We start from the raw sequence: 12,303 nt of genomic DNA on the forward strand, positions 1-12,303 counted from the left end.
TTAAATGTTGTAACTGTACCTGCCTCTACTACTTCCTCTGGCAGCTCGTTCCATACAACCACAACTCTCTGTGTGGAAAAAGTTGCCCATCAGGTCTGTTTTAAATCTTTAAACCTATCCCCTCTTCGACTCCCCAAACATGGGGAAGAGACTGTGGCTGATTCACCTTACCTACACCCCTCATGATTTTATAAGGACACCCCTCAGCTTCCTGCACTCCGGGGGAAAAAGTCCACAAGATCACAAGACAAGGGAGAAGTAGGCCATTCAGCCCATCGAGTCTGCTCCAAAGAAAAGAAAGGGAAAAAGAAAAAGAAAAAAGAAATGAGAAATGGGGGAATGTCCATGAGAAAAAAAACTATTACTTTCTAGCCCCAATTTCCGGCCTTATCCCCATATCCCTTGATACCCTGACTAATTAGATATCTATCTATCTCCCCCTTAAACGCCTCCAATGATCGGGCCTCCACTGCTGTACGTGGCAAAGAATTCCATAAATTCACTACCCTCTGGCTAAAGAAATTTCTCCTCAACTCGCTTTTAAACCTGTACCCTCCAATTCTAAGATTGTGCCCTCTGGTCCTGGACTCACCCACCAAGGGAGACAGCTTGGCCACATCTACTCTGTCCAGTCCTTTCAACATTTTAAATGTTTCTATGAGGTCCCCTCTCATTCTTCTGTACTCCAGTGAGTACAGTTCAAGAGCCGACAAACGCTCATCATATGTAAGCCCTTTCATTCTGGGAATCATCCTCGTAAATCTCCCCTGAAACCTCTCCAACATCAGCCTATATAGCCTCATATAGCCTATATATAGCCTATAATACCCTCTTCTCATAACTCAAACCATCCAGTCCCAGTAACATCCTTATGAATCTTTCTTGCAACCTTTCCAGTTTATTGACATCCTTCCTATAGCAGGGCAACCAGAACTGCACACAGCAGTCCAAATGTGGCCTCACCAATGTCTTGTACAGCTGTAACATGATGTCCCAACTCCTGTATTCGATACCCTGACTGATGAAGGCCAAAGTGCCAAAGGCCTTCTTCACCTTCCTGTGTCATTAGTTTCAAGGAACCATGTCCAGGATGCTGCTTATTTCACTTGTGATCACCTTCCCCACCTCGTTCCCTCTTGAGCCATTATTCTCTCCCTTTAATCCACTTGCATAAGAGGGCAGTATTTGACCTACTGATCAGTGGTCACTACCGACTTTTCAGGTCAGATGGTCAGGTCAGAAGATTGACAGGGGACTCCCGATTGGAGACCCCTGTCAATTACTGACGTGGCCCCTCACCACACCACTGGGGTTAGAAACTCTCAGCTCTCACATCAACAATGTCCTCCTCTTGCGGCGATCAAGGCTTGGCCCAGACTTCTCGGCAAGGTTGGGCTGGTGAATGGCAAGATGAGATGCTGTGAAGGTACAGTCCGGGGCTCGGAAGGGATGGGGGGTGGAAGAGTTTGTGACTATGAAATGCATATATTCCCCCCCCACCCCCCAAATGATAAAGATTTTAAGGCAAAATGAATCCTTTCATCTTGTCTTCCAGTTAACACTGAACCAACCAAATGAAATAGATTTACTCCTGGTTTATAGTAGTTTATTATTAAGATGCGTTATGATTATTTACTCTGAATTTGGTTGATTATTAACATTTTCTCAGCAAAATCTGAAGGGCCCATGTTGCAAAAATTCAATTGCTCCTCATTACTAAAACCTCTCATTCCAAGCATTATCAATAAAACTTTCCTCTGCCTTCTCCATTTACTTGATATTACTTGTAAAATAATGTAATAGAAGTAGATCATTCAGCCCTTCAAGCCTGCTTTTCCTTATCTCCCTTCTAATTAAGATTTTAAGAATTGGGATGTCATGTTACAGTTGTACAAATCATTGGTTAGGCTACACTCGGAGTATTGTGTGCAGTTCTGGATACCACACTATAGGAAGGATGTGATTAAGCTAGAAGGGTGCAGAAAGGATTCAGAGGAATGTTGCCTGGACTGAAGGGCTTGAGATATAAGGAGAGATTGGATAGGCTGGGCCTGTTTTCCCTTGAGTGAAAGAGGCTGAGAGGTTATGTGATAGGGGTATATAAAATTATGAGGGGCATAGATAGGTTAGATAGCCAGTGTTTGTTTCACAAACTAGAGGCATAGGTTTAAGGTGAGAGGGAGGAGGTTTAAAGGGGATCCGAGGAATTTTTTCCACACAAAGAACAGTCAGTATCTGGAATTAAGTCTTCTGTTAAGATAAGATTTATTAGTCACATGTACATCGAAACACACAGTGAAATGCATCTTTTGCGTAGAGTGTTCTGGGGGCAGCCTGCAAGTGTCGCCACGCTTCCAGCGCCAACATAGCATGCCCACAACTTCCTAACCCACATCTTTGGAATGTGGGAGGAAACCGCAGCACCCAGAGGAAACCCACGCAGACTCGGGGAGAACGTACAAACTCCTTACAGACAGTGGCCAGAATTGAACCCGGGTCGCTGGCGCTGTAAAGCATTACGCTAACCCTATTCCACAAAAAAAGTCTATCCAACCTTTCCTCATAAACTAGATTTCCACTCCTGGCAATTTCCTTGTAAATCTCCTCTGCAACTTTCCTGTAATGTGGTGACCTGAACTGTGTGCAGTACACAAGCTGTGGTCTAATGGTCTAACTATTGCCATGCTCAGTTCCAGCATAATTTTTCTGCTCCTCTATCCTATGCCTCAGGTATAATGTTATGTTATAATAAGGTATAATGTTATGATTGCCTTTTTAACCTCTTACTGACCTGTCCTTCCACCTTTACTAACTTAACACTTACTACTCATTTATTATGATACAGAAGGAAGCTATCTGGGCCATCAAGTGTATACTGGCTGCCAGCACACCAATCCCAAAAGTCCCACTCCCCCTTTCCTTATTTCTCTGTAACCCTGCTACTTATTCCCTGATTGTATTTCCTCTTCCCTTGTTGCATATTAAACCTCACCTCACATTTCACTGGATTAAATTCCACTTGCCATTTTTTGTCCAGCTGACCAGACCACCTACACCCCACTGCAGTCGAAGGCTTTCCTCCTCACTCTCAGTCACACAGCCACCTTCTGTACCATCTGCAGACTCCTTAATTGTGACCCTTACATTTACGTCTAAATCATTCATGTACACTATTAAATATCTGGGCTGTGTGGAGTCAGCTGGTAACAACCTTCCAGTTACGAGCCAGCGCGGGGGGCAGAGGCTGCATGTTGTTCAGGAAGGCTGGGTGTGTGCTGGACACCATCCTTGCTGCTGATGGCTGGAGTTCGCTGGTGATTATGTTGGGCCTCCAGAACAACTGGGATGAAGAGGAAAGTGCCCAAGGGATAGTCAGATGCATATCTCCTCAGTCAGGCTTTCAGCCTGGTACCCATCTATTGTATGGCCTGGCCTGAGTGGAAGACTCTAGTACATTTTATGTTTGAAGCACCTCCACTTCCCTGCACTTTCTAGAGTACTTTGCTGGATTCCAACTTTTCCTGCTAATAACAGGTCCCTGGTGTCCAAAATGGGAAAGATTTTAACTTTCCTAAATGAACAATCTTCATTTTAATAAGCACAAAGGTGAAACAAATTGTTACTCAGAAATCAGTATCCAATTCAACCCAGACACACACTCACCAGGTGGAACCCGACACTCCGAAGATATAGCTTATACTGTCCAAAAGTTGCAGCTTCTGCAGCCCCAACAGGATCCCATAGAGGGAGGTCATTGCTCGGATTCCACCGCCTGAGCCAAGGACTGCAATGACGGGTGTCTGTAGATAACAAGAATGGTCAAGAGTCTCTGAGTTTGCTGCTCACATCTCAATAAAGAGCCAAGCGTTACCACATCACAGAACTCTACAACACAGGCTCTTGGGCCTATCCTGTCTAGGCCAGCTCATTGAAAGCTCTCTTCAATTAGTTGTACTCCCTGTCTCTGTAACTTTTGCCATAAACGACTGGCCATAATGAACAAGAACACACAGCACATACAAAACCTGAACCTGCACGAATCGGGGCAATGGTAATGCCTTTAAACTAAAGAGGGAATCTGTTACGTGCCTCCCACATAGAATAAGGAAGATGTTCTAAAGTCATATAAAACACTGACTGTAATGTGGCCAATTCTGAGCACCACAGATAAGGAAAGATGTTAAGACATTAAAGAGAAGGTGGAGATTTTCCCAGAGCAATACAAGAGTCTATAACAATCTTATAGCCAGCTCTTTGGAGAGACTGGATGTTTCTCTGAAGCAAGGGCTAAAAGGAGATTTAATTAAATATGCAGAGATGTCTTGACAGAGTAGATAAGGACAAGCAGTTTCCACTGACAGGAAAGCCAGTATCCAGGGAGAGCTGACCCAAATGGCACAGCACCTGGGAAGATATGGAGAATGTTTATTTAACTCATGTTTATAATCCAGAGTGGATTATCTGAAAAGATAGCAGAAACAATCAATAGTAACTTCCTAAAATAAAATTCTACATTCATCTTAAAAGAACATGCGGTTGTAAGAGTGTTGAATGAGTTTAAATCAATAGCATTTTCCAGGAGGCAAGACTTTCTAGGCAATATAATTTTATCACTGGCTAGCAAGCAAATATAACTCCTGTCCTCATAAAGGAAAATAGCACCATAGACCAGGCAGCTTAAAATAAACCAAAGGAAATAAGCAAAAGAAAATACAGCAATAATGGTCATGTTTATTAAATGACAGAAATTGTGGACACAGACAATGGTACACACAGAAGCCATAAGTGCCATCCTACAGTAAGACTCATGATTAAGACCAGGGTCTGGAGTAAGGATCCTTGTAACAGAATAAATAAAAGGATGCTGTATAATAGAGACTGAGGGCATGAACAAAGGAAGTGGGAAATGGTGTCCAATGGATGGGTTTTGAAATTATTGTTGCTCTGCATATGCTTGCTATTTGGAATCAGAAACAATATAGACGGAAGCAGGAGTAAGCCAACTGACAGAAATAAGAAGCTGATTTTTCTCCAGCATGCCTCACATTAAACAATACTAACCCGTGTGAAGAGGTTAAACGTAAGCATGGGCTGCAACATAAACCAGTCCTAATAAGGCTACGTACTTTTGGGAGGCTGCAGGATGACAATTCTGAGATACTGCCATCTGAAATGCAACAGTAATACTCTTCTGAGGTTTAGGTTGAGGTGCATTGCCAGGGGAAAGTACAGGAAGGTACTGGCAGTGTTTAGACAATAGTCCCTAGCTTATAGTGACTACTGTCCTAATGATACAGGGTCTAATACTGGATCATGCAGAAGTGCTGATCTATAATAGCACTTTCAGAAAAGTAGAAACATGGAATCTGTAAGAGATTCACAGTGCTTCACATTCAAGGGGCAAAATGCTTAATACAACTTTACAGCTAAAATTAGCATTTGCTCATTCTAATTGTCAAGGCAGGAGTCAAGCAAAATGGGGCTCATTCCCCCCACATCCTCTCTATGTTAAGGCTGTGTATTTAGCTCACTGCATCCTTTGCTTCTTACTTGACTGCTGTTGGGTATCTTCTTTAGGTTGAGTGCCTTCTTCAGTGCCCGTGCCACCAATTTCTTTCTCTTTATGAGGAACTCCTTTTCTGGGTCACAGATGTCAAAACTGAGGCGCACATCAAGATCTTCAAAGCTGTTTAACAAGGACACTCAAAGTCAAACCCAATCCATTTGTAACGATATGTAACTGTAAGGTTAATCCCCTGACATACACTGATATTGATTACTCTTTATATTGTAGAGACAGAAATATTTAATTTTTAACTAGGTTAGAAAAAATTTCCAATGCATCTGTCTTAGGGAGCTTTAACTTGATGTTACACTCTGCAGTAAGGGGCATCTGTGTAAGTAAAGATGGAGAAGCTCCCTTTGGTTCTGGTCATCTAGGCTATTATCTGCTATGGGTTGACATCAGAAACATTTTCCTTGATAATGCTCTTGCATTTCTTTGCTGCATTGAAGGAACAATGTGGAAAGTGAGTTGTTGCTTGTTCAATAACACACTTGATGAGAAGCAGTGGCCTGGGTAAGTTTACAGAGATAAATATAAAGTGCTTGGATTGATAGAGAGTGGGAGGTGGGTCTGGGGCCACTATATGCATTGCAGACAGAAATTATGATCAGAAATCCAGAAACATTACTAGCCAATTTACTCCCTCAAGTCGCGCAAGAACACCAGAGATTTCCACTCGAGAATTCCAGAGACTCACCATCCTCTGTGAAAAGAAATTTCTACGCATCGCTGTCCCCTTATCTCGTAATAAGAACCCCTCGTTTGAGTCTCTCCCACAAGTGGAAACATATCAAGCCCCTACAGGAGCTTACATGTTTCAATAAGATCACCCTTCATTCTTAAAAACTCCAAGAGTTACAGACCCAAAATATTTAGTCTCTCTTGGTAGGATAACCCTTTCATTGCAGGAATTAGCCTGGTGAATCTCCTTTGGACTGCCTCCAACGTTATTATATCCTTTTTTTTAGATATAGGGATCAAAACTTGTGCACATTGTACAACCATCAGGTTCTTGAACCGACCTGCACAACCCTAACCCTACCTCAGCAATGGAACACTATGACCAACTCTTGCACTACAATGGACTTGTCTCTGATTGTTTTTTTTCGCACAATCTTTTCTTTCTCCCTCTCTTCACCGTCTTGTGTAATGTATGTGTAATTAAGGTTCTGTATGTTGACTGTAGCTACATGCCTGTCATGCTGCTGCAAGCAAGTTTTTCATTATACCTGTACCTCACCGGAATTCTGCACATAACAATAAACTTGACTCGAGTCACAATATCCTCATCACAACTTGTCCTTCCACCTATTTCTATGTCATCAGAAAACTCGGATACTTTACACTCTGCTCCCTCCATCAGATCATGAATATAAATAGTAAATAATTGAGGGCCAAGAACTGATCCCTGGGGTACTCCACTAGTTACATCCCTCCAGCCTGAAAAGGACCCATTTATTCCAACTCTTTGTTTTCTATGTGACAGCCAGTTTTCAATCCACGTTAACACACTTCCTCCTATACTTTGGGCTCCTGATTCATACACCAGCCTCTTATGTGGCACCTTGTCAAATGCCTTTTTGGAGGTCCAAATAGATTACCTCTACTGGTTCCCCTCTATCAACCCTCCCTGCCAAATCCTCAAAGAACTCGAGCAAATTCGTCAAACGTGATTTACCTTTCATAAAGCCATGTTGACTAGGTTTGATTATATTATGCTTTCCTAAATGATTAGTTATATCCTCTTTGATTACTGACTCTTGCCAACAATCAACGTTAAACTAACTGGCCTATTCCAGTCTGCACAAGGTCAAAGCTAATCTGACTTTTGGCCTCACCTCTACTTTCATGCCAATCCCCTTGATCCTTGATATAGTTTAAAAATCCAGCCCTGTCTTTCAATGTACATCACCGCTGCCCCTGTGGAAAGCCCCACTGAATCGGACACACTGTGTTGAACACGAGTCATCAGTATTTAGAAGGACCATGGAAAGAAAACAAAAACAACCATAAATGCTGGAAGTTTGAAATAAAAACAAAATGCTGAAAACACTCAGCAGGTCAGGCAGCAGCTGCGGAGAGAGAAACAGAGTTAATGTTTCGGGTAGAAGACCTTTATCAGAACAGAGAACATGAAAGATCACGGTGGCACAATAGCAGAGCTGCTGCCTCACAGCACCAGAGACCTGGGTTCAATCCTGACCTCCGGTGCTGTCTGCGTGGAGTTTGCATTCTCCCTGTGACTGTGAGAGTTTCCTCCGGGTGCTCCAGTTTCCTGCCACATCCCAAAGATGTACAGGTTGGTAGATTAATTGGCCGTTGTAAATTGTCTCTAATTTGTAAGTGAGTAGTAAAACCTGGGAGGAGGTGATGAGAATGTGGGGAGAATAAAATGAGATTAGTGTGAATGGGTGGTTGAAGGTGCAGACCCAGCGGGTTTAAGGACCCATTTCCATGTTGCATCTGTGACTCTAACCTGATACATTAGCTCCAGCTCTCTCTCTCCCCATAGATGCTGCTCAAACTGTTGAGTGTTTCCAGCATTGTCTGTTTTTATTTAAACGACTGTGTAGGATTTCTAGGTAAATTACTGAATTATTGCTTTTGGTTACTGCTCGAGTTCTGAACAAGTTTTACCGAGTTCTAGCAGTGCTGTATTTAAGTGTCTCCCACTTTGCACTGATGTAACCAGGGAGGTGGCTAACAACTTCTGCTATCTCCTTCACTATTGACAGAAATCAGTGAGGCAACTCAAAGATTTGCCTGCAGGGTAGGCATCCCTTAGATGCACTGACTGCACATGCATTGTCCTGTATGATTCTTCAGCAGAATCCTGCTATATTTCTAACTTCAGAAGAATCCACTAAACATACATTTGTTTAGGCCACATTGAGTGCATCACCCAGGTCTGTGCATACCATCCCAGTGGAAAACACCATTCCATCTCGCTATAGCAGCCCTGCCCAGTGCATGTTCCTACCAAGCTGCCAAGTCAAAGATTGGCTAGGCGATAAGGGTGGTCCCATCTTGGCATGGTTCATGATCCCAAGTAGAGGTCCATGAGCAGCATGAATCGAAAGTTCCCTGCTGTCTCAAGGAAGACCAAACACAGTTAATGTCCAAAAAGCAATGCTTCTGGGCTGTTCAGAACACACAGTGCATTACACCTCTGCAAGGATACCCAGATTCCCCATCGTCCACAACATCCCCATCGTGATAAGTGATGGTTTATCACCTCTGAAGACCAATGGTTACTGTAGTACAATATAGGGCATGAGTCAGAGGAGGAACAGCCAGAAGAGAGCTTCCTTCTGCCAGAGTTATTAGATCAGCTGATTGACAAGCATTTTACAGCTTCCCCATTCACTAGTTATCTTACCATCAAAGAGCTTCTTTGATGCTCTTAAGAGAGACTATAAGATCATTGAAGTACGAAAAAGCTGATAGGGATAGGGATTGGGCGATGCAGGGGAGAAAGTGAGATAAGGGAGAAAGTGAGGTGGGGAGGAACTTAGCAAGCGGCAGGGATGGAGCACAGCGAGCAGACACAAGAGAAAAGGTACAGTTTGGACAAAATGAGCAGCAACGGTGAGAGGGTGGAGGCTACAGTGCCGATTTTACCTCTCTCTTTATATATAAAGCCTTGACATCTACAGCTCTTGGATAACTGGGATGCCCTTCTCTGATGCTGATTTTAATCTTAACAGTTGTAAAGGAATATGGCAGCAGTGGATCAACAACGACTGTATATGCATCAGATCCACACCCATCCATTTTCTGAAACTGTCAAACGTCTGGCATCATATGGAAAGGCAGCAATCATTCATCAGATGACATCTTTTTTCAGTAGCCCAGCAGTATATAGGGAATGTTTTGACTGGACCCTTATGTATAATTAAGAGAACATGAATCAGAGACCAATCAAATGACTCACCATTTCTGGGCCTTCAGCTGCAGGTCAACAGTCTGTTCCTATGTGAGATCATGAGGAGATAAGACAGGACAGGATCAGAACGGGGCATGGGCAACGTGGCCTCCTGAAGCAGCAATCAAATGTGAATATCCCAGATCAAACAATGGATATCCTTCTCTTGAGATAATGCAATGAAGATGACTTTAAGATAAAGTCGCTCTCTGAAAAGGCCATATTGTGTTATGTGCTAGAACTCAATTTAGTAATGTTGCTCCTGTGATATGCAAGAGAACATGCAAATAGTCCTTGCCACCTGCAAATTGTAATAGCAGTCAACAAATAGTCAGGGGCTCACTTACCTTCATGCACTAGACTAGATGTGAGATCCTGCACATCTTAATTCAGAAGGCACACCATTTTGCTTTCCATGAAGGCTGGTCAGAAGGTTAGAGCCTCTGGGATGCAAGGCAATTTGGCAAATTGGATTCAAACTGGCTTGGTAAAATGAGACAGAGGGTTGCCTTTGTGTTTGCAAGTCTGTAGCCAGTGGTAGAGCACAGGATCAGTGCTGAGACCATTACTGTTATACACATTAAAGACTTTGATGTGAAAGTAGGAGGTATGATTAGTAAGTTTTCAGATGACACAAGAATTGGTGGAGGACGTTTATGAGGACGTTAGTCTTGGGCTACAGAATGATCTTGGTCAGCGGGTCAGTTGTATGAGCATTGGCAGATGGAATTTAATCCTGATAAATATGAGGAGTTAGTTGAGGGGTCTAATATGTGCAGGGCATATAACATGAACAGTAGGGTCCAAGGGAGTATTGAGGAACAGAGAGACCTTGATGTGAAAGTCCATAGGTCCCTGAAGGTAGCAGCAGAGGCAGATAAGTTAGTGAAGAAGGCATACGGGATGCTGGCCTTCATTAATCAAGGCACAGAATATAAGAGCAGGGAGATCATGGTACAACCATATAAAATTTTGGTTAGGCTACAGCTGGAATAATGTACTGTATTCAGCTCTGGTCACCACACTACTGGAAGGATGTGATTGTACTGGAGTGGGTGCAGAGGAGATTTAGAGGATGTTGCCTGGGATGGAACGTTTCAGTTATGGGGAGAGACTGGATAGCCTGGTTTTGTTTTCTTGGAGCAGAGGAGGCTGAGGGAGGACCTGATAGAGGTAGACAAAATTATGAGAGGGTAGACAGTAAGAAACATTTCCCCAAGGCAGTGTAAGGTGAGGTTGAGAAGGAATCCAATGAAGAAGTTTTTTCACCCAGAGGATGGTTGCAATGTGGAATGCACTGCCTGACAGGATGCTGGAGGCAGAGGCTCTCACTACATTTAAGAAGTATTTGTATGCACACAAACGCTAAGGGATAGTATGGTACGGAACAAGTACTGATAAATGGGATTAGAATCGATGGGCACTTGAGGATTGGCACAGACATGGTGGGCCAAAGAGTCTGTTTCTGTGCTGTATAACTCTATAAACATGCTGCTGAAATCAAAACCATTCTACTAGTCCTTAGATAGCCAATCACCTGCCTAATTTCAAATACATTTACTTCTTTGCCCCACAAAATATGAATTCACCCTTTACCCTTCGTGACAGTCGCTTCTCTCGACTACTAACTATGCTCCTATAACACAAGAGTAAGACCTTACAGCAGAGAATGCAGACTGCTATGCCTTGTAGGGTTACTAAGAAAGCCATCCAAGTTTCATTAGCAGCTGTGGTACTTAAAAAGAACCGTAACAAAAATTATTGTATTGATGCATCCTGTCCATTGTCATTGATGAAATGATGGAGAGGTGTTGAAATGGCAAACAGCAGTCTAACTACATTTGTTTTAATATAAAGGAGGCTATTTCGGTTTTAATTGAACTGATTTGCATTAGAACAAAAATCAAAAGGTAAAGAGCTGCCCATGCTGAAAATCTACATCCATGGTAACGATGAGCTAGTGTGGACCAGGGAATTGGAAAATGTCAAATGAAAAAGGATGGAGTCGTGGTAGGAAGAAATAAATTCAGTGGGACAAGAACAGGCTGAAACAGGACAATTTCTGAAGTCAACAGGCAAAAGAAAAGCTGCCATGTAGCTGGCATTGAATTTTCAAGCATTGTGGAGCTGGTAAGATTTGTGAAGAACACTATTGATTTGATAAACCTGATAGTTTATGAACAGGCTCTAAATATTAACAAATTGAGAATATTCCACCTGCAACATTGACAGTAATAGACAGCCAATGACTTGAAACGATGCTCACCTGTCCGAGGGGTAAGGAAACACCCCTGTTCTCTCCAAGAGGAAGCTGTTGCAGTGGTACTGAGCCTGAACCCACCACATAGGTTTCCCTCAATATTTCAACATTCATATCGTCCTGTGAAATTGGACAAGTGTTTTAAAAAAAAATTGAGTCTCTGATTACAAAACTCCAAGTGCACTGCTTGTGCATTTCATTTCTGTTACAAGGAAAATTTAAAAAATTTTTTAAAAATTTTTTTAAAAATTAAAAAAAAAATTTTTATTCACAGCTTGGTAACAGGCCCTTCCGGCCCGAGTCCGCGCCGCCCATTTTTTAAACCCAAATTAACCTACCCGTGCATCTTTGGAATGTGGGAGGAAACCGGAGCACCCGGAGGAAACCCACGCAGACACGGGAGAACGTACAAACTCCTTACAGACAGTGATGGGAATCAAACCTCGATTGCTGGCGCTGTAATAGTGTCGCGCTAACTGCTACGCTACCGTGCCTATATTCCTACCATATATTAACATATATATAACATATATTCCTATCATATACAAGTGT

The 12,303-nt window shown here is 42.6% G+C and overlaps 1 protein-coding gene across 1 annotated transcript in view; it reads right to left on the minus strand.

The window, feature by feature from the left end:
- The window catches only part of LOC127568860 (cytosolic phospholipase A2 zeta-like), a 70,312-nt gene that overhangs the window by 13,752 nt on the left and 44,257 nt on the right, over window positions 1–12,303 (minus strand). The window contains exons 6-9 of the mRNA XM_052013120.1: window positions 11,758–11,871; window positions 9,501–9,538; window positions 5,551–5,686; window positions 3,664–3,800 (exon numbers count right to left, since the gene is read on the minus strand). Of these exons, the coding sequence (XP_051869080.1) occupies window positions 3,664–3,800; window positions 5,551–5,686; window positions 9,501–9,538; window positions 11,758–11,871 (425 nt within the window). The remainder of the gene's footprint in view (window positions 1–3,663; window positions 3,801–5,550; window positions 5,687–9,500; window positions 9,539–11,757; window positions 11,872–12,303) is intronic.

This window comes from Pristis pectinata, chromosome 1, assembly GCF_009764475.1.
Source record: "Pristis pectinata isolate sPriPec2 chromosome 1, sPriPec2.1.pri, whole genome shotgun sequence".
Taxonomy (NCBI): Eukaryota; Metazoa; Chordata; class Chondrichthyes; order Rhinopristiformes; family Pristidae; genus Pristis; species Pristis pectinata.